The sequence below is a fragment of the Lithobates pipiens genome, unplaced genomic scaffold (assembly GCF_037356315.1).
Source record: "Lithobates pipiens isolate NorthernLeopardFrog02 unplaced genomic scaffold, aLitPip1_a1.2 Scaffold_13, whole genome shotgun sequence".
Lineage (NCBI taxonomy): Eukaryota > Metazoa > Chordata > Amphibia > Anura > Ranidae > Lithobates > Lithobates pipiens.
In genome coordinates this window covers 372,421,933-372,446,009 of record NW_027507718.1, presented here as the reverse complement: position 1 = coordinate 372,446,009, position 24,077 = coordinate 372,421,933, and the positions used below count along the sequence as shown (strand labels likewise).

The following is a 24,077-nucleotide window of genomic DNA, read 5'->3' as shown; positions in this document are numbered from 1 at the left end:
ACACTAACTGACCCATTCTGTGCTAATCACGCCTGCCAAACACTGCTCATTACAAACAATTCCCATGCACATGTATGTTTTATGGGAAAATAATATTTAAAAAAATCTTTATAAGCAACGGTTTCTTTTCTAAGATGCTAATAATGGTTACAAATGCTAAAAAAAATGGAATTGAAAAATTTAACAATTATGTTGCTGGGTCTAAGATTTAAATCCATAGTGCTTTATTGGTGGGATGTGGTATCCCAGAAAAACAGCTCACAATTCCATTTTTATATTTCTTCACTATAATCCTTTTGTTTGGGATGTTGCTAACACTGTTTCTAATAACTGACAGAATAAAAAAGGTCACTTATGGCGCTGCCCTTAGCAAAACACTTTCCTCGGTAATATAAGTCTGGACATGCTAAGGGATCTTTGTAGAAGTCAGTCAGCTTTGCAATGCATATGTAGACTTTATATAAAACATATTTTTTTTTTTTTTAAAAGCAGAACTTCAGGCAGATGCTAAAGATGCAATTAATGAAGCCTTGTAATTGTGTTAATCATAAAGTATATTTTTTATTCAAGTACTGTTTGTGCCAGCATTTATCTTGGTATAAGTCCATGTAAAGAGGAACTCAGAGAAGGGTAGGGAAAAGCAGCTCCAGAATCAAATTACATGGCCTGCAGTGCAAGAAACATTCTGATAGTAGGAGAGAGCTGAATTATCTAATCATAGGATGGGGTGGGGAGGAGAACAGTAAGTTAAACTGTAACAGAAACGATCAACCCCAGCTAGACAGAGTTGTGCGATAGAGCTACAGTTGTGTGAAAAAGTATTTGCCCCCTCCTGATTTTTTATTTATTTTTTTAATTTCTCACACTTAAATGATTCACATCATCAAACAAATTTCAAATAAAAAGTAAATCCAAGATGCCGTTTTTAAAATATTTCATTTATTAAGGGAAAGAAGCTGTTCAAACCTGCCTGGCCCTATGTGAAAAAGTAATTGCCCCTTCCCATGCTGAATCATGAATGAACTGTGATTAACTACAATTTTTTGGAAGGCTGAGTTAAATTTCACTTGCCACACCCAGACCTGATTACTGCCAGACCAGTTGAATCAAGAAGTCACATACATAGAAGCTGTCTGACAAAGTGAAGCACGCTAACAGATCACAAAAAGCCACACATCATGCTACATTCTAAAAAAATTCAAGAACAGATTAGAAACAAATTAATGTACATATATCGGTCTAAGAAGGGTGTCAAAGGCTGTGGAGCTTCCATGAACCATGGGGAGACCCATTATCCACAAATGGAGATAACCTGAAACAGTGGTGAACCTTCCCAGGAGTGGCCTGCCTACCAAAATTATGACTCATCCAGGAGGTCATAAAAGAACCCAGAACAACATCTAAAGAACCGCAGGCCTATTCAAAGCCTGGCATCCAATTGAGATGCTGGAAAACCCTCCAATGTGGCTGAATTAAAACAATTCCGCAAAGAAGGGTGGGCCAAAATTGCTCCACAGCAATGTGAAAGACCAATCTTAATCCAGCTCTGTGCATAAGAGCAGTGACTCTCTTGAGTGTCTCCCCCTTTTTTTGGCTTAGACATAGCAGCAGGAGCTATTGGCTCCCACTGCTGTCTATCACAGCCAACGAGGAGGGAGCTTCCTATGGACACACAGAGCTGGCTTGGGAACGAGCCTACATGAGTGCCCCCATAGCACACAGCTTGCTATGGGAGCATCAGAGGGCCAGGAGCGCCAACGGGGGAGGAGGATCAGGGCTGCTCTGTGCAAAATAATTGCACAGAGCAGGTAAGTATGACATGTATATTATTATTATTAATTTTTCATTCATTTACAAGCACTTTAAGCAGCACTCCCTAATGCATTACCCTAAAGGGTCACACAAACCCCAAGCCCTACAGCCCAATCTGGTGGGTGTTAAGGTATACATTGACTCCACTTCCAAAACCAACCAATAAAAACCCCCCATTCAATAGTTACCTCTTGTAATTTCATAAAAACATACTTGGAGTCTTGAATGTATTATTTTATTCTTACTAATAAAAGTTGGAGTCCAAGAATTTACAGTTTTTTTCAAATTGGTTCCCCTATTCCTGAAAAAAGTGGGTATCCCAGAGGCTTGGTCAAATTTTTATGTACCTTAAGGATCATTTAAAATGTGGGTACATTACAACTTTCAATTTATAAAAACATATTTTTCTTTTAAAACTACCTCTAACTGACCTCATACCAATTTTACACACATTTTTTAACAACCAGAATGTTCTTTATTGAAACCTGGGCATGATACAATCAAAGTAAAATGCACAGTGGTAGACGGAGTCACAATAAGGTCAATCACAAAAGAGTTTAGTACAAGACCGCATATGCAAAAGAAGACATACACAAGAATAACAAAGTAGGCACAAAAGATAAGATAACATAAACCCCAAGAATCAAGTCAGGCGAATATAGACGGTGGCCATGGTCAGACCTTCTAAAAGGGATGATGAAGAGAATCACTGGGCCGTCCATGGCTGCCACATTTTTTCATACTTCTTAGGCCGCGTACACACGGGCGGATTGTATGGCCTACTTAGTCCGTCATACAATCCGACGGACAGTCCGTCATACTTTCGAATGAACGGACTTGACCACACACGGATGCACAAACAGTCCGTCGAAAGCTTGCGTGATGACGTGTACAGCACGTACGACGGGACTAGAAATAGGAAGTCCAATACACAGCAATGCAACCTTCCGCCGTGTAAATCCTTTCTGAGCATGCGCCATTCTTAGTCTGTCGAACTAGCCTACTCACGAGCGGATTGTCCGCTGAAACCAAAGTATGACGGACAGAATTACGGAAATTCCGAAATACTTAGTACGCCAGACTGCACGCTGAAAAAGTCCGCTGAAGCCCACACACGAGCGGACTGTCCGCTGAAATGTGTTTCGGCGGACTAAGTAGGCCATACAGTCTGCCCGTGTGTACGCGGCCTAAGACACTATTTGTTGATATATGTAAATTTGTACATAGGCATTACCGCATTAATCAAAGTCTTCCATGAGTTAATATAGGGAGCAGTCCACTTACATAAAGTCTAATTTTTTTTGGCATAATACATTAAATAAGACATCAACAACCTAGTATATCTACACCTCTGCATGTCATTGTGAATGTTCAATAATGGCAATTCTAGAGAAATCGAGAGGGACAGATGAACATTAATAATGTCAAAAACCTCTGTACAAAACTGTGATATCCTAGGACAACTGCAGACTATGTACATATACATACCAATAGCTTTCTGACACTGTGGGCAGTCAGTAGATCATTGAGGGTAAATACAGTGCAACCTCTAGGGAGTGTAGTATAATCGATAAAGGAATTTCGTCTGTATCAATTCATCCCTAGAGGAGATGACAAGCCTCAAGCTTCCTTCACTGCTCCCACAGTTTATCGATTTTAGGGGACTTAAATAGCGAGAAAAGAGGGGCTCGGATAGGGGTGCCTGTTAAAGTAGGTTTTCAATAGGGCCTGTTGCTTAACTGAAAGAGTGAGGAAATTGGGAACGAGCGCCATGCCAGAGTTAGAAAGAATGGAAATACATCTATTTAGGTAAGCCGAACTTAGCAGACAGCTCACGAAAGGATAGCAAGGTGCCAGCCAGCATAATATCCCGGAGCATCCTTATACCAAATCAAGCCCACAACTTGGGATCGGGCAGCAGTCTAAAATGAGGGGTTTACCCATAGTGGTTGATATGGGGACCAAAAATCAGGTGTCAGGAAATGCCTTCTGGCGGAAACCCAAACCCGGAGGGTCATCCTGGAGGTCAGTATAAGCTTTGGGACCCTGATATACCATGTTACTGAGCTCCTGAAGTGAATCCAACAGGGCAGCCCCAAACAAACTGAACGTTCACTCAAGATCGCATGAACCATCAGCGAACTAAGACTAAAATAGCCTCCCAGTAGTATTCCAAGTACTTAGGTAATGCTAGCCCTCCACATCACACATGCAGATACAGAGTAAATTGTGCTAGGTGTGCACCCCCCCAGAAGGAGCCAACACAGCGATCCACTTCCTTAAAAAAAGAGCCAGGTATCCAAATGGGACAGTTACAAAATATGTAATTAACCACTTAAGGACCAGGCCTCTTTTTCAGATTTGGTGTTTACATGTTTAAAACAGTTTTTTTTGCTAGAAAATTACTTAAAACCCCCAAACATTTTATATTGTTTTTTTTCTAACACCCTAGAGAATAAAATGGCGGTCATTGAAATACTTTTTTTTCACACCGTATTTGCGCAGCGGTCTTACAAGCGCACTTTTTTTGGAAAAAATTCACTTTTTTGAATAAAAAAATAAGACAACAGTAAATTTGATACCCAACATGTCACGCTTCAAAATTGCGCCCGCTCATGGAATGGCGTCAAACTTTTAGCCTCAAAAATCTCCATAAGCGGCATTTAAAAAATTCTACAGGTTGCATTTTTGCGTTACAGAGGAGGTCTAGGGCTAGAATTATTGCTCTCGCTCTACCGATCACGGCAATACCTCACATGTGTGGTTTGACCACCATTTTCATATGCGGGTGCTACTCACGTATGCGCTCGCTTCTGTGCGCAAGCTCGTCGTGACGGGGTGTTTCTAAAAACCTTTTTTTTTCTTATTTATTTTAATTTATTTTATTTATTTTTACACTGTTTAAAAAAAAAATGGATCACTTTTATTCCTATTACAAGGAATGTAAACATCCCTTGTAATAGAAAAAAGCATGACAGGTCCTCCTAAATATGAGATCTGGGGTCAAAAAGTCCTCAGATCTCATATTTGGACTAAAAATACAAATAAATAAAAAAATAAAAATAAAAAATTACATTTAAAAAAAATATACCTTTAAGAGGTATGGGCGGAAGTGACGTTTTGACGTCGCTTCTGCCCTCCTATGGTATAGAGACGAGTGGGGGCCATCTTAGCCTCACTCGTCTCCATACCCAGCTAGCAAAAGGACCCGATCGTCTCCGCCGCTACCGTCGGCTCCGGTAAGCGGCGGAAAGTGCGGGGGGGGGTGGCACCTCTCCCACCACCGATAGCGGTGATCTCGCGGCAAATCCGCCGCGGAGACCACCGTTATCATACAGACGACCGGCGCCTGAAGAGATGGATATCTTGGTTGTGGCAGCAGCTGCTGCCGTTACCGAGATATCCCTCTTCAAAAATAGGACGTACATCATCGTGCTCTGGTCGTTAAGTGGTTAAATTAAGGAATAGAAATCATTTTTGGGACATTATTACTTCCCATCAAGTGCAAAGGAAGAGTACCCCAAGAGAAGCATGTATCCTGCAGTTGTAAAAGCAAAGATTGTAAATTAAGACTATAGAAACTTGCAGGCTTCCTTTTAATCTGCATACCTTGGTGCCTAAACTCATCAACCCACTTCAGTAGAGTAAGGGCTGCAGTCTCCCATGCCTGAGGGTCAAGAGAGAACAACACAGACTTTGACCAGTTGTTCCCGATACCAGAGAACTGACCAAATTCGCCAAAAACAGACAGCTCTGCCCGCAGGGAGGTATCTGCATCAAGTACAGAAGGGCATGATCGGCATAGAGCGTGATATTTTCCTGAAAGAATTAAGGGGATAGTGGGTGTGGTGCTGCTCTTTGATTGTAGTGGGTGTATATTTCAACAAATATTAAAAGTACTAGTGCTTTGTGCTACACATTCAATTAAATACATACAGATGCAATCAATAAAAAATAAAATGGCAGATGTTCTATTAAAATCAGTACATTTAATTAAGTAGATGCAAAACCAATCAAGAAATGTGAAAAAAAGTGACTAGTGTTCTATTAGACCAAAAATATAACATCAATGCTTGGATTAAATATATGGTTATTAAAGTGGCAGGTGCAGGTGCAAGAGATATTTTCCTGCAAGGAACGGATCAAATCGAGAGCTCTGGATCAAAATGACCAAGAGTTCCAATGCCAAAGCAAAGAGGAAGGGAGACGGGGGCAACCCTGCCAAGTCCCCCACCACAAAGGGAGGGTCTCAGAGAACCTATTATTTGTGCGGAATCCCCACTCAATTCAAATGTCTTCTCAGCATTTAAAGAAGCAATGACTTTTGTGCCACTGTTAGTATGGGCCAGATATTTATTGATGCCCTTCCCAAGCATAAATCCAGTCTGGTCAACCTGTACACGGTCTTCAAAAACCTTTGATAAATGATTGCCAAGAATTTTAGCCAAAATATTTGCATCAACATTGAGAATGGCTTATAGGAGCCACAATCTTCAAGATCCTTGCCTAGTTTGGGCACCAACACAATAATCACTTCTAACATAGACTTTGGCAGGGAATCCAGGGAGGAGTATTGACCAAAAGAGAAGTAAGTCTAGGCACCATCAAGTCCTGGCACAAAAGGCATCCCATCCACCTCAGGCACCCTACCTGGCTGAGGCTGAGCTCTTGCACATCTTCAAGAGAGATGTCATGATCCAGTCTGTCCCTAGTGTCAAAGTCAATAGTTAGGAACTCAATCGGATCTAGTTAGGTACAGCGATCAGGCAAAGTGTTGTCCACCAGCGAGGAGTAAAGCGATTGGTAATAGCCCCAAAAATTGCAGTTCATGTAAACGGGGAACATAAGCAAAACACTGTCTTTATCCCTAATCCTATCTATATGGGTAACTTACATCTGCCCTCTAGCCAACCACACTAGTAACCTGCCATTTTTATCCTCCTTCCTCAAACACTCGCTAGGCAGTAGAAAGCATAAAGTTACGAATCAATTCAACCTGGAGAAAATTCACGTCCCTCGGGATATGCTGCCAAGCCCCGTAACAGGAGCAATAAGGGCTAGCCACATATGCCACCTCCTTTGGCTGGAGATCATGCTCCAGCTCCTTTGCTTGAATTTTTTGGTCACTGATTTCGTTCAAAGTTCGGGTCCTCTTTAAAAAGATTACAGGACTTTCATAGTAATATCTAAATATTATACATTTTGTTCATTTCATTGGCAACAGAAAACAACACCTAAACAAAATATGAACATGTTCGCAAATTTTTCACAAATGTAAATGCCAGTTTTTTGTTGTCACTGCATGTTTTATTGCTGTTTGCGACATAAATAACTTGGTAAATTATTTACTAACAATACAAGCATATTTAATGTGTGTAGACAGAAGGCAGGCACATCATTCAGACTAGTGCAGCAATGCTGTGAGATACACTTATTTGAGCAAGAATAAGCATGTAAACCTAATTAAATCAGATTTGTCAAATCAATATGAAGTATGAATAGACATACAGACAGCAACAAATGTGATTAAATATTTTACCATATTTTGTCTTTGAACCATCAAAATTGATCAGAAGGGGAGATCATACGTTATCAAATGAGGCTAGAAGAGTATTGCTTTTGTCGGCAATCACTCTATCCTTTTAGAAATCAGGTTTTTTTTTTGCTAAACAAGTGGTTTGCTTGCATGATATTCAAAGAAACCTCATCCTTTTCAATCATTTAAAACTGGCCACACAAAATATAATCTGATTATATCACCTCCTTTAGATCTAATAACAACTACTTAATGTGAGGACCTACCGAAAAAATACTTTTGATGTATATTCAATCAGGCATTCATTCATTGATAAAAGTAGATTGTATGTCCAGATATGATAAGTATTTTAACATGCGTGGCCAGCTTTAAATAGCTGTATAAAATAGACACTTACCTGGGAGGATCAACAGATCTGCCTTTGTGTTCCTAGATGTATTGGTAACATTGTTTTCAAAAGATTTGTAATAAGAAAAGGTATGCACAGACACTTACACTGAATGCGAATGAATAATAGTGTCTCCTTTAGTCAAGTGCTGATCATATATCAAATATTTCTGTAGAATGTGTTGTTACTCAAGGCATCCATTTGGAGTACACTTTAGAGACCATTAATATATACATTACTCCATGTGCTGTCTTCTGTTCGAGAGCTGACCCTGTAATTTGGTACAAGATGGAAATATAGATGGGATAACATATGAGAAATGGTTCTGTTTCTGTATGCCTTATGATGGCATTAATACAGTAAAGGACTAAGCACACATTTTGGTTTCTCATTGCTCAGTTCACCGTACAGTTATTTTTATGTGATGTTTACAGTTTTACATAATAATTCTTTTGTATTTCTGCTTTTTGTACTAAATAAAGAGACGTGTACATTAGCCATTAGAAGGAGCAAACCTTCAATTTGCTGTAATAAGAGCAATCTCCATTGTTTGTCCAAACTCAGTGATCGCTAAGTAATGAGAGAACTGAATCGGATACCAATAGATTTATACATGATCTTATAGTTTACCTGTACCTGAGAATATAATGTTTCTTCGCAAATTGCCCCATCATTTAGAAAAACAAAAGAAATCATACTTCATGTACGTGATCATTTGCCCCTGCTTTCTGGACCAAGTCAAAACCTAAAAAATAAATAAATAAATAAAGGTTTTAAGAAACAAAATTACCTGTGGGAAAAAGATTAAAACTGCCCATTCCTAATCAATCTTGTTCTTTCCACAGTAGATTGGCATCTTAGTGTGCTCCTCACTCCACTCTGACTTCCATAGACAATAGCTAAGCTTGCAGTTTTTTCCCATGTCTGCTATTGTTTTTGCCTGATGGTGGTAGGATCATGTCTGCAGGCCCAGACATCCTTTAATGTCTTTGGAGACATCCTTTAATGTCTTTGGAGACATCCTTAAATGTCTTTGGATAGCCCTAATGATTTAAAATATATCTTCTCCAAATTCTTAACATTTTAGGAAATTTGACAGTGTTAAACTGAACGAGATTAAAGTCTGCTAATGTCATCCTTACCCTAATTCCTTGTATGTCATAAAGCAGTACTGGATAGATAAATAAGTTTTGTTTTATTGGATGGTTTATCTTCCAGTTTAGCTGATTCAGAATAATATGCCTATTGTGCTATTTATTTTTAAGACCTTCTGGTTTCCAATATGTGAGTGAGGATACAGTAGATCTGAAACCACTCTACTGCATGCCCATTCCTTATTGGATTTTTTTTTTTATATTGTTGCACTTCAATCCTAATCACTATTTGTATTAGAGCTGACAACAAATATCTGCAGGAAACGGCATGTTTATATACTGTATGTTTTTCACAAACATTGACTGTTACATATATCTTAAACTTTCCCTGAATGTACTGTAGCCAAGATACTCAATCATCCTGACCTTTTCGAATGACAGCACAGCAACACTACACCTTCAGATTACCTATTGTAGTTAATTCTGTATTGAACTGAATTGAAAATAAATATAGCACTCCTCAGGGTAGTGTAGGACAACCCCATAAAATAGTATAGAATGTTAACATTTAACTCTGTGTGTTAAATTCTTGGCTGATGGCAGGGTCAAAAGAAATATTGGACACCAGTGTCTTTAATCTTTTGCACAAATGTATTGCTGAATAAAAGAAAATATTTACAGTGAACAGAGACTCTTTATTTTTTCCTGCATTGTAGGCATTTGGGAGGGTCTACTGATCTCTAAAATCTGTTATCTGTCAAAAACGTTTTAAACGCCCACGAACGCTGCAAAACGCACATAAACGCAGCATGTAAAAGTGGCAGAATGGATGTTTTTAACCGTTGGTTACTAGTTATCAAGTTCCACCATTGAGAAGAGGTTTTCAAATGTCCTGTGTACATGAAGCCGTACAATACCAATTTGAGATACATCAGCAGTAGCAGGCAGAAGTAATCAATGCCCTGAGATTAGGAAAAACCCATAAAAGTAAACAAAGTTCAAGCTGGCTACAGACTAGCTGCAGAGCAAACACAATAAAACTAACTAGCATAAGGCAAGGTATATCAAAAGGTATATTAAAGTAAAGAAAAATATTTTATTGTTCATTCTTAAAGGGTAGCTACACTTTTATAGAGAAAAGAACAATCACCTTTGGGTGATATACAGAACACCTCCATGTTGCTGTATTACTTTTATTTTTTTACATTAAATTACAGCATTTCAGACTGAAATGAAAAGGTCATTTTTAATAACATTAACCACTTTTATACAAGGGCAATTGTTTACTTTTTTCACACATGCAAAAATCTGCATTGTTTACTAGAAATGACTATAAACCCTCCAGCAAGTATGACATTTTTGAAAGCAGAGGCCCTGGAGAATAAAATGGTGGTAGTTGTTTTTTTTTTATGTTGCACAACTAAAGGCAAGTTTAGTTTTGGATAGAGAGGAGATGGATGCTGTCTGTGCCCCCTTTCTCTTCAGGAAGTGAAGAGAAATCTCTGCAATGGGATACAGATGGTGAAAAAATATGTGACAGGGGTTATAAACCTCCCTTGTTCTATCCAAAATGAGAAAAAAAAGTTTTGCCTATAGTTCTACTATAACCATAAATGATGGACCTCGGATTATTGCTCTCACTCAGACATTCACAATGATACCTCACATTGATGTTACACATGCTCACCCTACATTTTTTTTTAATGGGGTGTGTTTTTTATGGAGTCCTTGGCTCCCCAGAAGAAAGAGGGTGATCCCAGGAATCTCTGCAGGTGCCCCCAGTGCAGCAAATAGGGGCAGCATATTTTGACAGCACCACAAAAGGGATCAGAAGGCTCTAGAGACATCCATCACTTTTATCAGAAAGCCCTTTGCCGGTTCCTAAAGTTAGCATCAAGTTCACAGCAGCTTTTTAACCTCGACCTTACAACATGGCTTGTGTAGCAATTGTACATGCAATATCATTTTTTATTTTCTATAATTTTTCCCCATGAAAGTGAGGTTTCCCTTATGCCGCATACACACGATCGAATTGTCCTGCGGACTTTGTCTGCTCCAGCAGACTTTTTCATCGTAAAATTCCGGCGGACTTAGAAAGTAGTTTTGACTCAAAATTTGGCCGCTGGACTTGGCTTTCAGCGGACAATGCGTTCCTCAGTGTGCTAGTCCGGCGGACTAAGAATGACGCATGCTCTGAAGCAAGTACGAGAAGGAAGCTATTGGCTACTTGCTATTGAACTTCCTTTTTCTAGTCCCGTCATACGTGCTGTACGTCAACGCATTAGAAATCGCCAGACTTTTGGAGTGTCCGTGTGTGGCCAAGTCCATTCGTTATAAAGTCCGGCGGATTGTTTGCCGGATTGTTTGCTGGACCAATTCCACCGGACAATTCAATCATTGTGTACGTGGCATAAGAGACATTAAGGTTACCCTTCGGAACATGTGCATTACACTGGAATGCTGTGTGACTCCTGTGAGATTCACAAGCAGTTCTGTGCAGTGCGATTTCAGCTACATGCATTGTGAATGGGGTGAAATCTCACTACACCACACCAAAAGTAGTGCATACACTACTTATTGAAACATACTGCAACTGGATCTCATGGTACTTTTTTACCATGTGGTTTGGTAACGGCCAGTGCGGGCTTGCATACTGCATTTGTGATCTGTGAAAAAAAAGGTTTCAAACTCAGCACTGCAGCTATAGCCTACTGTTGTGCTAATATTCATACATTAACATATGCAACATACACAAAAAAGTGTAACAAATTAAAGTGCTAAGTGCCAATCTAATACAAATAAAGTGCAATCAATAAAGTTCATAAGCAAATATTGTGCAATCAATAAAGTTCATCAAATATAGGTGAACGAACTATGGTAACACATAAACATGCGTTGCTGGTGATTTCATGTGCCAAAATTGTGCAAATGAAGAGTAGTCAAATAAAGTACATCAAGTGTGGAATAAATAGTAGACAACACATCGGGTGTGATTTGAGTGACTTCCTGCGTGGATCGTGGCTTTCCTGCACTACATTCTTGTGTGAATGGCCCCTAAAAGAATATCAATATAATTTGCATTAATATACAGTAGATGTTTTTCCCCCTTAATATTTTTATTACATCTTTCTACATCATCTTTCTAACTGCTTTCTTATTTCTATAGGTGTCATATGTTAAAGCTATTGATATTTGGATGGCTGTTTGTCTGCTGTTCGTCTTTTCTGCATTATTGGAATATGCAGCGGTCAACTTTGTGTCAAGACAGCACAAAGAACTTCTCCGATTTCGTCGCAAGAGAAAGAAGGATAAGGTTGCTTTTTATCAATTTTCCATACCCATTCAGTTTTGCTTTGGATTGCATGCTTATACATTTGCAAGGTTGGAAATAGGTCTACAACACGAAACAAATACCCCATAAATATTTTCACATTGCAAGGGCCTCAAGGGAAAATGTGTCGAGTACATACTCACATATTAAACATCACTAGGCCCTGTAAATAGCTTCCAAATTAAAAATGAATAATATAACATTTTAGACAATGTTCTTCTTCTAGACTAACATAGCTCCCTCCATAAGAATAGAGAGAGTATGCCTTATGATGGCATGAATGCATTAAGGGAAAATGTAGAGCATATTTTCTCTGCATATTGATGTATTTACCTTAAAGTCATTTTTTTTATAACTTTAAAATGTTTATATGATTGCTCTTCCATATTTTTGTTGTATTAAATAAAGAGATTTGTAGAATAGACACTAACAGCAATTTTTCTTCCCTTCTTGCAAAGAGTTGGGAAAAGAGATAAGTCATACGGAGAGTGAATTGTTTTCATTGAGATTGATTTCCCAAAGGTATAAAGGCTGTTCATTTAGTAATGTGAATGTTCACTTTGAAAAGTGTACATTCACATAACAAAGTAAATGATAGTAAAATAGGAGCCTGTGTTTTCTTTGAATATCCAATCATGTACAAAGGAGATAAACCGCTTCAGCCCCGGAACTGCGCGGTCATGCTTTGTGGTATCCAAACAAAATTTACTTCCTTTTTTTCCCACAAATAGAGATTTCTTTTGGTGGTATTTGATCACCTCTCCTTTTTATTTTTTGCAGTATAAAAACAAAAAGACTGCCAATTTTGAAAAAAAAGCAATATATTTTACGTTTTGCTGTAATAAATATCCCTAAAAATATATAAAAAAAAATTTTTTTTCTAAGCTTAGGCTGATATGTATTCTTCTACATATTTTTGGTAAAAAAATTGCAAAAAAAAAAATTGCAATAAGCGTATATTGATTGGTTTGTGCAAAAGTTATAGCATCTACAAAATAGGGGATAGTTTTATGGCATTTTTATTATAATTTTTTTTATTAGTAATGGCAGCGATCTGAGATTTTTATCATGACTGCATTATGTCGGACACATCGGACACTTTTGACACTATTTTGGGGCCATTGTCATTTATACAGCGACCAGTGCTTTAAAAATGCACTGATTACTGTATACTGTTAAACACTAGGGGGTGATGAAGGGGTTTGGTGTGTCCTAGGGAGTGATTCTAACTGTGATGGGCTACCACTGACATGACAGCGATCACTGCTCCCGATGACAGGGAGTAGTGATCTCAGTCATGTCACAAGGCAGAACCAGGAAATGCCTTGTTTACATAGGCACTTTCCAGTTTCTGCGGCTCTGTGACATGATCGCTGGGAGACCGGCAGACATAGAGTCTGTGGGCACGGTCACCCTGTATGCGCCTGCCCGCTAGCCCTGCCAATTGAAGGGGATGTACAGTTATGCCCATTTGCCCACCGTTGCCATTGTGCCAATGTATATAGACCTGCAGCAGTCGGCAAGTGGTTAAAAGAAAAAAGAAACATTCCAGCAGATTGGTAAATTGAGGTGTACACAGCTCAGTGAATGTTCACTTTGTGAAGTGAACAATCTTCATTTCATAAAGATGAACTTCAGTCCCCTTTTGTTTTTACTCCGCCCCTTTAGGTGTTGTCATTTCCGGTTATTATGGCACATGTGCACATGCACATACACTACAAAGTTTCGAAACTTCCATAACAGTCATCTTTGGAAGTCACGCATGCTCCGATATTGGGGAAAGCCGCACGTGCGCAGATGTCTCTATTGGGATCTGAAGCCCTGCAGCAGTTTTTTTGCCTAATGCATGTGCATTATCTGTGAGCGTGGATGGGACTTTATACATATACACCACTCCTCCACTGCCCCAAAGATGCTGCTTGCAGGACTTTTTTTAACATTCTGCAATTGCACCACTCCAGTGTGAAAGCACTTGGGCTTTCACACTGGAGTGATAGGAGAGGCACTTTAGGGGCGCTTTGCAGGCACTATTTTTAGCGCTAAAATATCTGTAAAGCGCCACAGTGTGAAAGCACAAAAAAAAATTGTTGAATTAAATCCAAATGTGAGAGAGGAAGGAGGAGGAAGCAGGGAAAAACTAAGGTTAGTTTGGGGTGAAGGTCCAATTTAAGTGAATGAACCCCAGTGAGTTGGCTAGATAGATTTGCATTGTGAAAGTAGAACTAGACATGTGTGGTTTGTTTCATTCTGAATTGAAATTCAGACGAATTTAAACTAAACTAAAATTAGAATAGTTTTAGAATAATTTTCAAATTTGAATAGTTTTTAAATTCAAACAGCTTTCAAATTTCCAAACAAGATAAAATAGAATAGAAAATATAGGAAAAGAATAGAAAAGAATATAACAGAATAGAAGAGAATAGAATACAATAGAGTAAAACGGAACAAACTAGAATAGAAAATAAAAGAACAGAATATACTAGAAAATAATATAAACAGATAGAATAGAATAACATAGAAAGAATATAACCATCTTCTGAAATTCGAATTTAAAATAGAATAAATTTGAATCAGAATACACAAGTAAACTATAATAGAATAAAAAATAATAAAAAAAATAGAATAGAATAGAAAAGAAAGAATACAACCATTTCCCAAGATTCAAATATAATCAATACAAATTTGAATAGAATAGAAAAGAATATATTAGAATAGAATATAAAATAACAGAATATTATAGGGAAAAAAAAAACAACAGAATAAAATAGAATAGAAATAATATAACCATTAGGGATGAGCTTCGTGTTCGAGTCGAACGTACGTTCGACTCGAACATTGGCCGTTTTGGCCGTTCGCGTCAAAATTCGAGTGACGCGCGCGCGGACCACAATGCACTGCGTTGGCGCAGTGCATTGCTGCCCGATGATTGGCCAAGCATGCACTGTGACCCCGCATGCTTGGCCAATCGCAGCGCCGGCAGCGAGGAGAGCCATGATTGGCCACAGGCATCCTGCCTGTGGCCAATCATAGCTCAGGATGTGTAGTGCACGCCCCACACTATATAAGGCCGCCTTTAAGGCGGCCTCCTGTAGTGTGTTACTTTGCATCTGAAGCAGTGGGTGTTCTGTGTACCTTCAGCACAGTACACACCAATCGTTTTTGGCTGATTTCCTATCTTGCTGCTGTGTAGTGGTTGTTGTCTGTGCCCTGACTGCAGTATACACCACTATATTTACCTCACCTATATAGCTAGTGATCTAGCTTTAACCACTTAACAACTGCCCATTGCCGATTAACGGCTTCAGGGCGGTTGTTTAACTCAGAGAGGCCGTTAATTAACGGCCTCCCAGAATTCTGCTCTCGCGTGCCCCGAGGTGTGCGCACTCGAGAGCATCCGTGACCGCCGGGTCCATAGGACCCGGCGCATCACGGTAAACGGCCGCTCATAGCGGCCGTTTACCACGTGATTGCTCCGTCAAATGACGGAGTGATCACTTGGAAACAAACCGGCGTCATGTTATGACGCCTGTTCCTCCCTCCCCTTTCTGTACCGATCGGTACAGCGGAGGGGAAAGAGATCGGTGTCAGCAGCGATGTGGGCTGCATCTGCAGTGCCCACATCGCTGCTCACCGAATTTAACCCCTCAATTCCCTGCCAATACTCTGCAATACCAGTGCATACTCTTCAGTACCCTGCCATTACTCTGCAGTACCCCGCCATTACTCTGCAGTACCCCGCCATTACTCTGCAGTGCAGTACCCCGCCATTACTCTGCAGTGCAGTACCCTGCCATTACTCTGCAGTGCAGTACCCTGCCATTACTCTGTAGTACCCCGCCATTACTCTGCAGTGCAGTACCCCGCCATTACTCTGCAGTGCAGTACCCTGCCATTACTCTGCAGTGCAGTACCCGGCATTACTCTGCAGTGCAGTACCCTGCCATTACTCTGCAGTGCAGTACCCCGCCATTACTCTGCAGTACCCCGCCATTACTCTGCAGTGCAGTACCCCGCCATTACTCTGCAGTGCAGTACCCTGCCATTACTCTGCAGTGCAGTACCCCGCCATTACTCTGCAGTACCCCGCCATTACTCTGCAGTGCAGTACCCTGCCATTACTCTGCAGTGCAGTACCCCGCCATTACTCTGCAGTGCAGTACCCTGCCATTACTCTGCAGTGCAGTACCCTGCTATTACTCTGTAGTACCCCGCCAATACCCCGCCAATACTCTGTAATACCCTGCCATAAATTGCCATACCCAGCCATACTCAGAGATACCCAGCCATACTCGGTGATACCCTGAAATACCCAGCCATAGACGCCCCCCACCCCTCACCGCCCTCCGGTGCTTCTACCAACTCGCCAGTACGATCAAAGCCAGAATCTTTTTTTTATTTTTTATTTCAGGCTTCCCAGCCTAGAGGTGAGATGTGGGGTCATATTGACCCCCCAGATTTCACTGTAAAGAGGACCTGTCACCCCATATTCCTATTACAAGGGATGTTTACATTTCTTGTAATAGGAATAAAAGTGATCAAAAATATATTTTTGGGAAAAAAATGTCAAACTAAAATAAATAAAGTAAAATGAACAATAAAAAAATAAAATAAAAATTAAAGCGCCCATGTCCCCATGTGCTCGCATGTGCCACACATGTGAGGTATCGCCGAGAATGTTAGAGCGAGAGCAATAATTCTAGTCCTAGACCTCCTCTGCAACTCAAAACATGTAACCAGTAAAAAAATATTTAAAGCGTCGCCTATGGGGATTTTTTAAGTAGCGACGTTTGGCGCCATTCCACGGGCATGTGCAATTTTGAAGAGTGACATGTTTGATATCTATTTACTCAGCATAACTTCATCTTTCACTTCATGCAAACATTGGGCTAACAAGTGGTTAATAATAGAGCTTGCAGTCAGTAGTGTTAGGAGATAGTGCGTGCTGTCTGCGTGCTCTGTACCCAGTACATACCGCTATAATATAGGGCAGGCCCCTACTTTCAAACATCCAACTTACAAACATCTCCTACTTGCAAACGCAAGGAGACAGCAGCAAGTGAGATGAAAAAAGATGGACGACAAAACAAATTATACAGGGGTGATAACCCTTCCCTATGTTTTCCAAAAAGCTTAAAGATAGTTTTTTTGACTGGAGCTACACTTTAAAAATGTACCGGTTGAAAATGACAAACAGATTCAACTTAACACAACAAACCTACACAGTCCCTGTCTTGTTTGCACCGCCTGTATACTGCTGTTCTGAGTATATAGGGCCTGGGGGCCACACGCATTTCCTTTTTTTAATATGGGTACGGGGTTCCCCTTAATATGCGTACAAGACCCAAATAGGCTGGTAATGGGCAGGGAGGGCTACCCATGCCATGTTTCTCAATGATTTTCAACCATATTGCAGGAACCAGATATAACATTAAAACCGCAAGCAGTTTTAAATGGTGTTATTTCCGTTTAATGTCATTTTGTGCAGGGACTGTTCTAAACACGGGAAACACGTGGCACTTCACAGGCATACTACAGACACCCCCCAGGCACCATATTTAAAGGAATATTTCACTTTTTTTTTTTCACTTTAATCGTCATTAAAATCAGTGCTCCCGCCAAAACGGTAGTTTTTAAAACTTTTTTTTGCAGTGACCCATGTCCCCTGAGGCAGGAGGCAGGTCGCCAAACCCTTTTTAGGACACTATCTTGCATATTAGCCGTTAAAATGAGCACTTTCCAATTCGAACGTTCGAGTCCCATAGACTTCAATGGGGTTCTAACGTTCGTACCGAACGCGGGGGTCGTTCGCAAGTTCTGGTGCGAACCGAACCGGGGGGTGTTCGGCTCATCCCTAATAACCATCTGCCGACATTTGAATTTTGAATAGAATAGTTTGAATAGAAAATAATAGAATAGAATAGAAAATAAAAGGATATGATAGAAAATAATAGAATTGAATAAACAAATAGAAAAAGAATACAATAAAAAAACAATAAAATAGAATATAAAGAATATAACTATTTTACACAATTCAAATAGAATCAATTTGAATTTGAATAGAATATAAAATAATATATTAGAATAGGGTGATTGTTATATTCTATTCTAGCATGTTCTTTTTCTATACTATTGTGTCATTTTCGATTCTATTCTACTCTATTCTTTTCTATTCTATTCAAATTGATTCTATTTACATTTTGGAAAATGGCTATATAATTTTTATTCTATTCTATTGTTTTTTTCAATTCTATTATTTTCTATTCTAATCAAATTTCAGAAGATGGTTATAATCTTTCTATTTAATTATATTTTTTTATTCTATTTCTCTATATTCGATTCCATTCCATTCTGTTCTTTTATTTTCTATCCTATTTTGTTCTGTTTTACTTTTTTTTTCTATTCTATTCCTTTATTTTCTATTCTATTTTATTCTCTTTGGAAAATGGAAAACTATTCGAATTTGAAAACTATTTGAATTCAAAAACTATTTGATTCAAATACGAATAAACAAAACTAATTCTGAAAACAAATTAAATGGATTAAACAAATTTAACTAAACAAATTTATGTAAATAACGAAACAAAACAAAACAAATGTTTTTCTTCTGCATATGTCTAAGTAGAACCCCTGTTTAGCACAGCAAAGCGGGAAGAAGAGCCTGTGCAGGTGATAAGAAAATATGGCTTCATCGATATAAACATGCAATAAGAAACTATATACAAACAAGGGGTTTAAAATATTGACATGCATTTTAAGCTTGTTTGCAGCAAATAGTAAGTCCATTCTGTATAGGAGTGATCAGATACTAGGTAATTAGGATTTTCCAGAATGCCATATACCTGCATAAACACATCTCTGAGAATATTGAACAAGCCAGAATTGCTCAAAAATTCCAACCAGCAGTTGACTCATCCCAGGATAGTAAATGAATGAGGTTTGTATGTGCCCAATTTCTCTGTGATGCTTTCTTTTGGGTGCTTTGTTTTATGACCCCAAAAGATGTTGGTAATCACACTGTTGGTGCTTTATAACTGCAGAGGCAATTACCTGATACACTAATGCCCCGTACACACGAGCGGACTTTTCGACATCCAAACTCCGACGGACTGAGTCCGGCGGACTATCCGATCGTGTGTGGGCTGCAACGGACTTTAGCGAAGCTAAAGTCTGACGGACTTTAGAAATGAAGCATGCTTTAAATTTTCCCGACGGAACTCCGCCGGACCCGGTCCCCTTTGAAAAATCCGCTCGTGTGTGTGCTACTCCGACGGACTAAAACCGACGCTAGGGCAGCTATTGGCTACTGTCTAGGAACTTCCTACGTCGAATCCAGTCGTACGTCATCACGTTCGACTCCGTCGGAGTTTGGTGTGATGGTGTGTGGTCAAGTCCGTTCGGTCGAAAAGTCCGCCAGAACTCCGTCGGAACTCCGGCGGAACTCCTTTGGAGGTCTGTCAGACTTAATCCCTCTCGTGTGTACGGGGCATTACTGTTCTTCTAAGATGTCAGAATAACAATCTTCGAATATAAAGTGCATAGGCCATTTACAGCAATGCAGTAAAGAGGGGATGCTAGCCTAGAACGCCACCTTTTTGCTGCAAAAGGTCCAAATTGTGCCTGTTTAGCTTTTGCTGAGCAAGAAAAAAAATGGGGTGTTTGCCTGCCTAGCGAGCGGAACCTTCAGTTGTAAAGGAAGGTGATAATTTAGGTTTAGGTTATGTGAAAGCTTCCCACTCCCACAGTTTGGTTGCTAGGAAGCCAGTTTACATTGGCTTCCTAGTAACCAGTGACAAATCCCTCCCCAGGCAAATTCAGCTATCAGCTTGGAATTCCCAGCTAACAGCTGATTAGTAAAGAAAGGAGTGAGGCAGCATTTTTACAATTACTCCACAAAACATATTATTCTACACTTCCTGAGTGTGGTTATACCACATGTGTGAGACTTTTTCACAGCCTAGCTACACAGAGGAGCCCGAAATCCAAGGAGCCTTTCAAGCTTTCTAGGGGCTTAAATTACACATGTAATTTTATGACTACCTATCACATTTTTGGAGTCCCTGAAGAACCAGGACAGTGGAACACCCATACAATGACAACTTTTGGAGAGTAAACACCTCAAGGCATTTTTTTAAAAAGCATTTCTCACACTCAGCATTGGCATACTTAGAATTACACCCAAAAAAAACATTCTACTAGTCCTCCTGTGTATGATTATATCACATGTGTGAGGCTTTGTCAGTGCCTGTACTGATTATGTACCTGGCATTGTATCTTGTGTATCACACAAATCAATCTATTGTGTCAAAACCAATGTGCTGTAATAGTCGCCTCTTTATGAGTGGTCAGGGAATATAGCTTAGTGTAGTGTCATCTATAGCAGTCCCAGATTCTATAGGCCAAGGAAGCCTAGCCTACTGGTAGATGGCTGCCCCCAGGAATGCCATGTACCCTGGCAAGGAAGTACAGGAGTGTCACACCTACCCCTAGCATAGGTGGTCAGGCACTATAGCTGGCTCTGTGTTCTTCACCTATAGAAGCCCCATTTCCCATAAGGCAAGCAGGCCTACCAGTGCTCGGTTTCCTCCAGGTTGTATACATATTGCCATAATGCCTGACTACGGCACCAGGGCAGGCATGAGCTAAGCACAGCAAACAGGTACTTGAGTTTGGCAGACAGGGAGAGTGGTCTAAAGAAAGTCTGGGTTCAGGGCAGGCAACATTCAGAAAGTAGTCAGGGTCAAATCTGTGGTCAAAAGACAGGCAGAGTTCAGAGATAACAAGGAAATTCAAACTTGCTGGCAGGATGAGGATTGAGTGAAGGTAAAGGTCAAGGCATGGGAACAAGGCAGGTAAACAGGGAGCTTGAAGCACTTGTTACAAACACTATGACACTAAGGGCTTGCCAGGCTTAAAAAAGATTTGGACTACAATCAGAGGCTGTGACTACAACAATCACCCAGCAGGTATACAGTCAGACAAGGGAAACTGTAGCTCAGCCAAAACTGGCTTACTGGAATGAAACAAGTAGCCACCATGGTTTGGGAACGTTACACACTCCTGACAAGAAGGCTGAAGAAAGGAAAAACAAAAGAGTTCCCAATATGACTGGTGTGGTGCTCAGAGACACTTTAACCACTTTCCCCATATGGACGTACAGTGCCCATACATCCTCTGGTTTAAGTGGTTCTACCAGGGTCATGGCTGCACCCTGGCATCTTTTTTTTCAGCAGACGATGCTCAATAATGTAAAAAAACTTTCCACTGTCTTTCCAGGCTCTCCTGTTCCACCAGGGAACTTGGGACTGAAGCTGGCTTACTATAGAGATGAGGGAGGAATGGAAGTTCCCAATTATCTCTATGGGCTATGAAAGCATTTTGTCACTTCCGATTTTAGTTTGTTGTTTACAAGCTGTTACCACCTTGTGAAAGCATCTGATCAAACCAATCTTGCTTTGATCAGATGCTTTTGAGGGCAGAGGAGAGACCTGGGGTCTAGTGGACCCCAGATCTCTCCGTAAAGAGGACCTGTCATGCTTATTGCTATCACAGTGGATATTGTTCATCCCTTGTGGTAGCAATAACATTGATTAAAGAAAATAATGATACAGTGTAACAAATTAAATAAAAAATAACATTTTAAAAAAAATAAAGGACCCTACACATCCCCTGTTTTCAGAAAATATAAAATGTTTGGTAGTTCTAAGTAATTATCTTGCATCATGTATTTGAGAAGTGTCCGAAGTAGCTTGGAAGGCAAGTGATTAACTAGCGTGGAAGTGATCAGGTTAAGAGTGGTGTGGTAGCGATCAGGGACACTGGGACTAGTATTGTAGTAATTAGGGACACTGTAACTGGTGAGGCAGTGATCAGGGACAATATAACTGGTGTGACAATTATCAGGGACAATATGATTGGTGTAGCGGTAATCATGGACATTGTGAGTTTTGCAGCGGTAATTAGCATTACTGTGAGTGAGTGGCAGTGGTTAGGGAAAATATGAGTGGTGCTGTGGTGATCAGAGACACTTGGACTGGTGTGGCACTGGTTAGGGACCCTGTAAGTGGCGTAGCGCTGATCAGAGACACTGTAACCAGTGCGGTGGTTATTAGGTGGCCCTGTACCATGAGATCTCTGTGACCAATCACAAGGATCACATAGCAGTAAAAAATTATGTCAGGAAGTGACATACTGTTTACATTTGTGCTTTTGATCGCTAACTGGCTACAGTGACCACAGTGGCCGGTACACCAATCTGAGTTCCGCTTTGTCCAGTGGACACAGCAGGCACATATCTTGCCATTGCATGCTCCCAGTGAGCATGCACATGTGGTGGATGCAGGGAGATGTACGGTACATCCACCTGCATTGGCACTTGTCCGACCGTTTACGTACTATGGCTGCACGGGATGTGGTTAACCACTTAAGGACCGAGCCACTTTTTGAGATTTGTTGTTTACAAGTTAAAAAACATATTTTTGCTAGAAAATTACTTAGAACCCCTAAACATTATAATTTTTTTTCTAACACCCTAGAGAATAAAATGGCGGTCTCTACAATACCTTCTGTCACACCATATTTGCGCAGCGATCTTAAAAGCTTACTTTCTTTTAATTAAAAAATAAGACAACAGTAAATTTAGCCCATTTTTTTTTATATTGTGAAAGATAATATTACACCAAGTAAATTGATACCCAACATGTCACGCTTCAAAATTGCGCCCGCTCGTGGAATGGCGACAAACTTTTACCTTTAAAAATCTCCATATGCAAATTTCTACAGGTTGCATGGTTTGAGTTACAGAGGAGGCCTAGGGCTAGAATTATTACTCTCACTCTGCCGATCTTGGCGATACCTCATATGTGTGGTTTGAACACCTTTTTCATATGCAGACGCTCAGGGCCGCCATCAGGGGGGTACAGCCCATACACTTGTAAGGGGCCCCAGCACATGGACGGGCCGGCCCACTGGCAGGGATGTGAGAAAGCAGGAGCAGGTGCAGAGGAGCTCCGTGGATGATCCTGTATGTGTGTGAGTCGGCAGGCTGCTGCTCTGTCATGAGCTGACATCAGCCTCTTTGTTGCCACCTCTGGAAATTTCCTGCATGTGCACCCCTCTGCATATGGAGACAAGAGCTGGGACTAGGACCACCTTACAAGTAAGGGCTGTTGTTCTGGGGGCTGTGTGTGTGACTGTATACATGCCTGCGTGTATACATTTCTCTGTGTGTACATGTCTGTGTGGGTGTGTACATGTCTCTGTGTGTCTACATGCCTGTGTGTGTACATGCCTGTGAGTGTGTACATGCCTTGTGTGTGTACATGCCTGTGTGTACATGTCTCTGTGTGTACATGTCTCTGTGTGTGCATGTCTTGTGTGCATATACATCCCTGTGTGTGTACATGTCTCTGTGTGTACATGTCTCTGTGTGTGCATGTCTTGTGTGCATATACATGCCTGTGTGTGTACATGCCTGTGAGTGTGTACATGTCTCTGTGTGTATACATGCCTGTGTGTATACATGCCTGTTTGTGTACATGCCTATGTGTGTGTGTACATGCACATCATATATACACATGTGAGTGGTGCTGGCAGCGTACAAGTGTGAGGGGGCTGAGAACATACAGGTGTGAGGGGGCTGAGAGTGTACAGATGTGAGGGGGCTGAGAGTGTACAGATGTGAGGGGGCTGAGAGTGTACAGGTGTGAGGGGGGCTGAGAGTGTACAGGTGTGAGGGGGGCTGAGAGCATACAGGTGTGAGGGGGGCTGAGAGTGTACAGGTGTGAGGGGGGCTGAGAGTGTACAGGTGTGAGGGGGGCTGAGAGTGTACAGGTGTGAGGGGGGCTGAGAGCATACAGGTGTGAGGGGGGCTGAGAGTGTACAGTTGTGAAGTGGGGCTGAGAGCATGCAGGTGAGAGG

The 24,077-nt window shown here is 40.6% G+C and overlaps 1 protein-coding gene across 1 annotated transcript in view; it reads left to right on the top strand.

Annotated features, from left to right (window-relative positions):
- GLRA3 (glycine receptor alpha 3) overlaps nt 1-24,077 on the top strand; it is a 378,874-nt gene that overhangs the window by 331,477 nt on the left and 23,320 nt on the right. Inside the window, exon 8 of the mRNA XM_077477223.1 lies at nt 11,997-12,143. Within this exon, the coding sequence (XP_077333349.1) occupies nt 11,997-12,143 (147 nt within the window). The remainder of the gene's footprint in view (nt 1-11,996; nt 12,144-24,077) is intronic.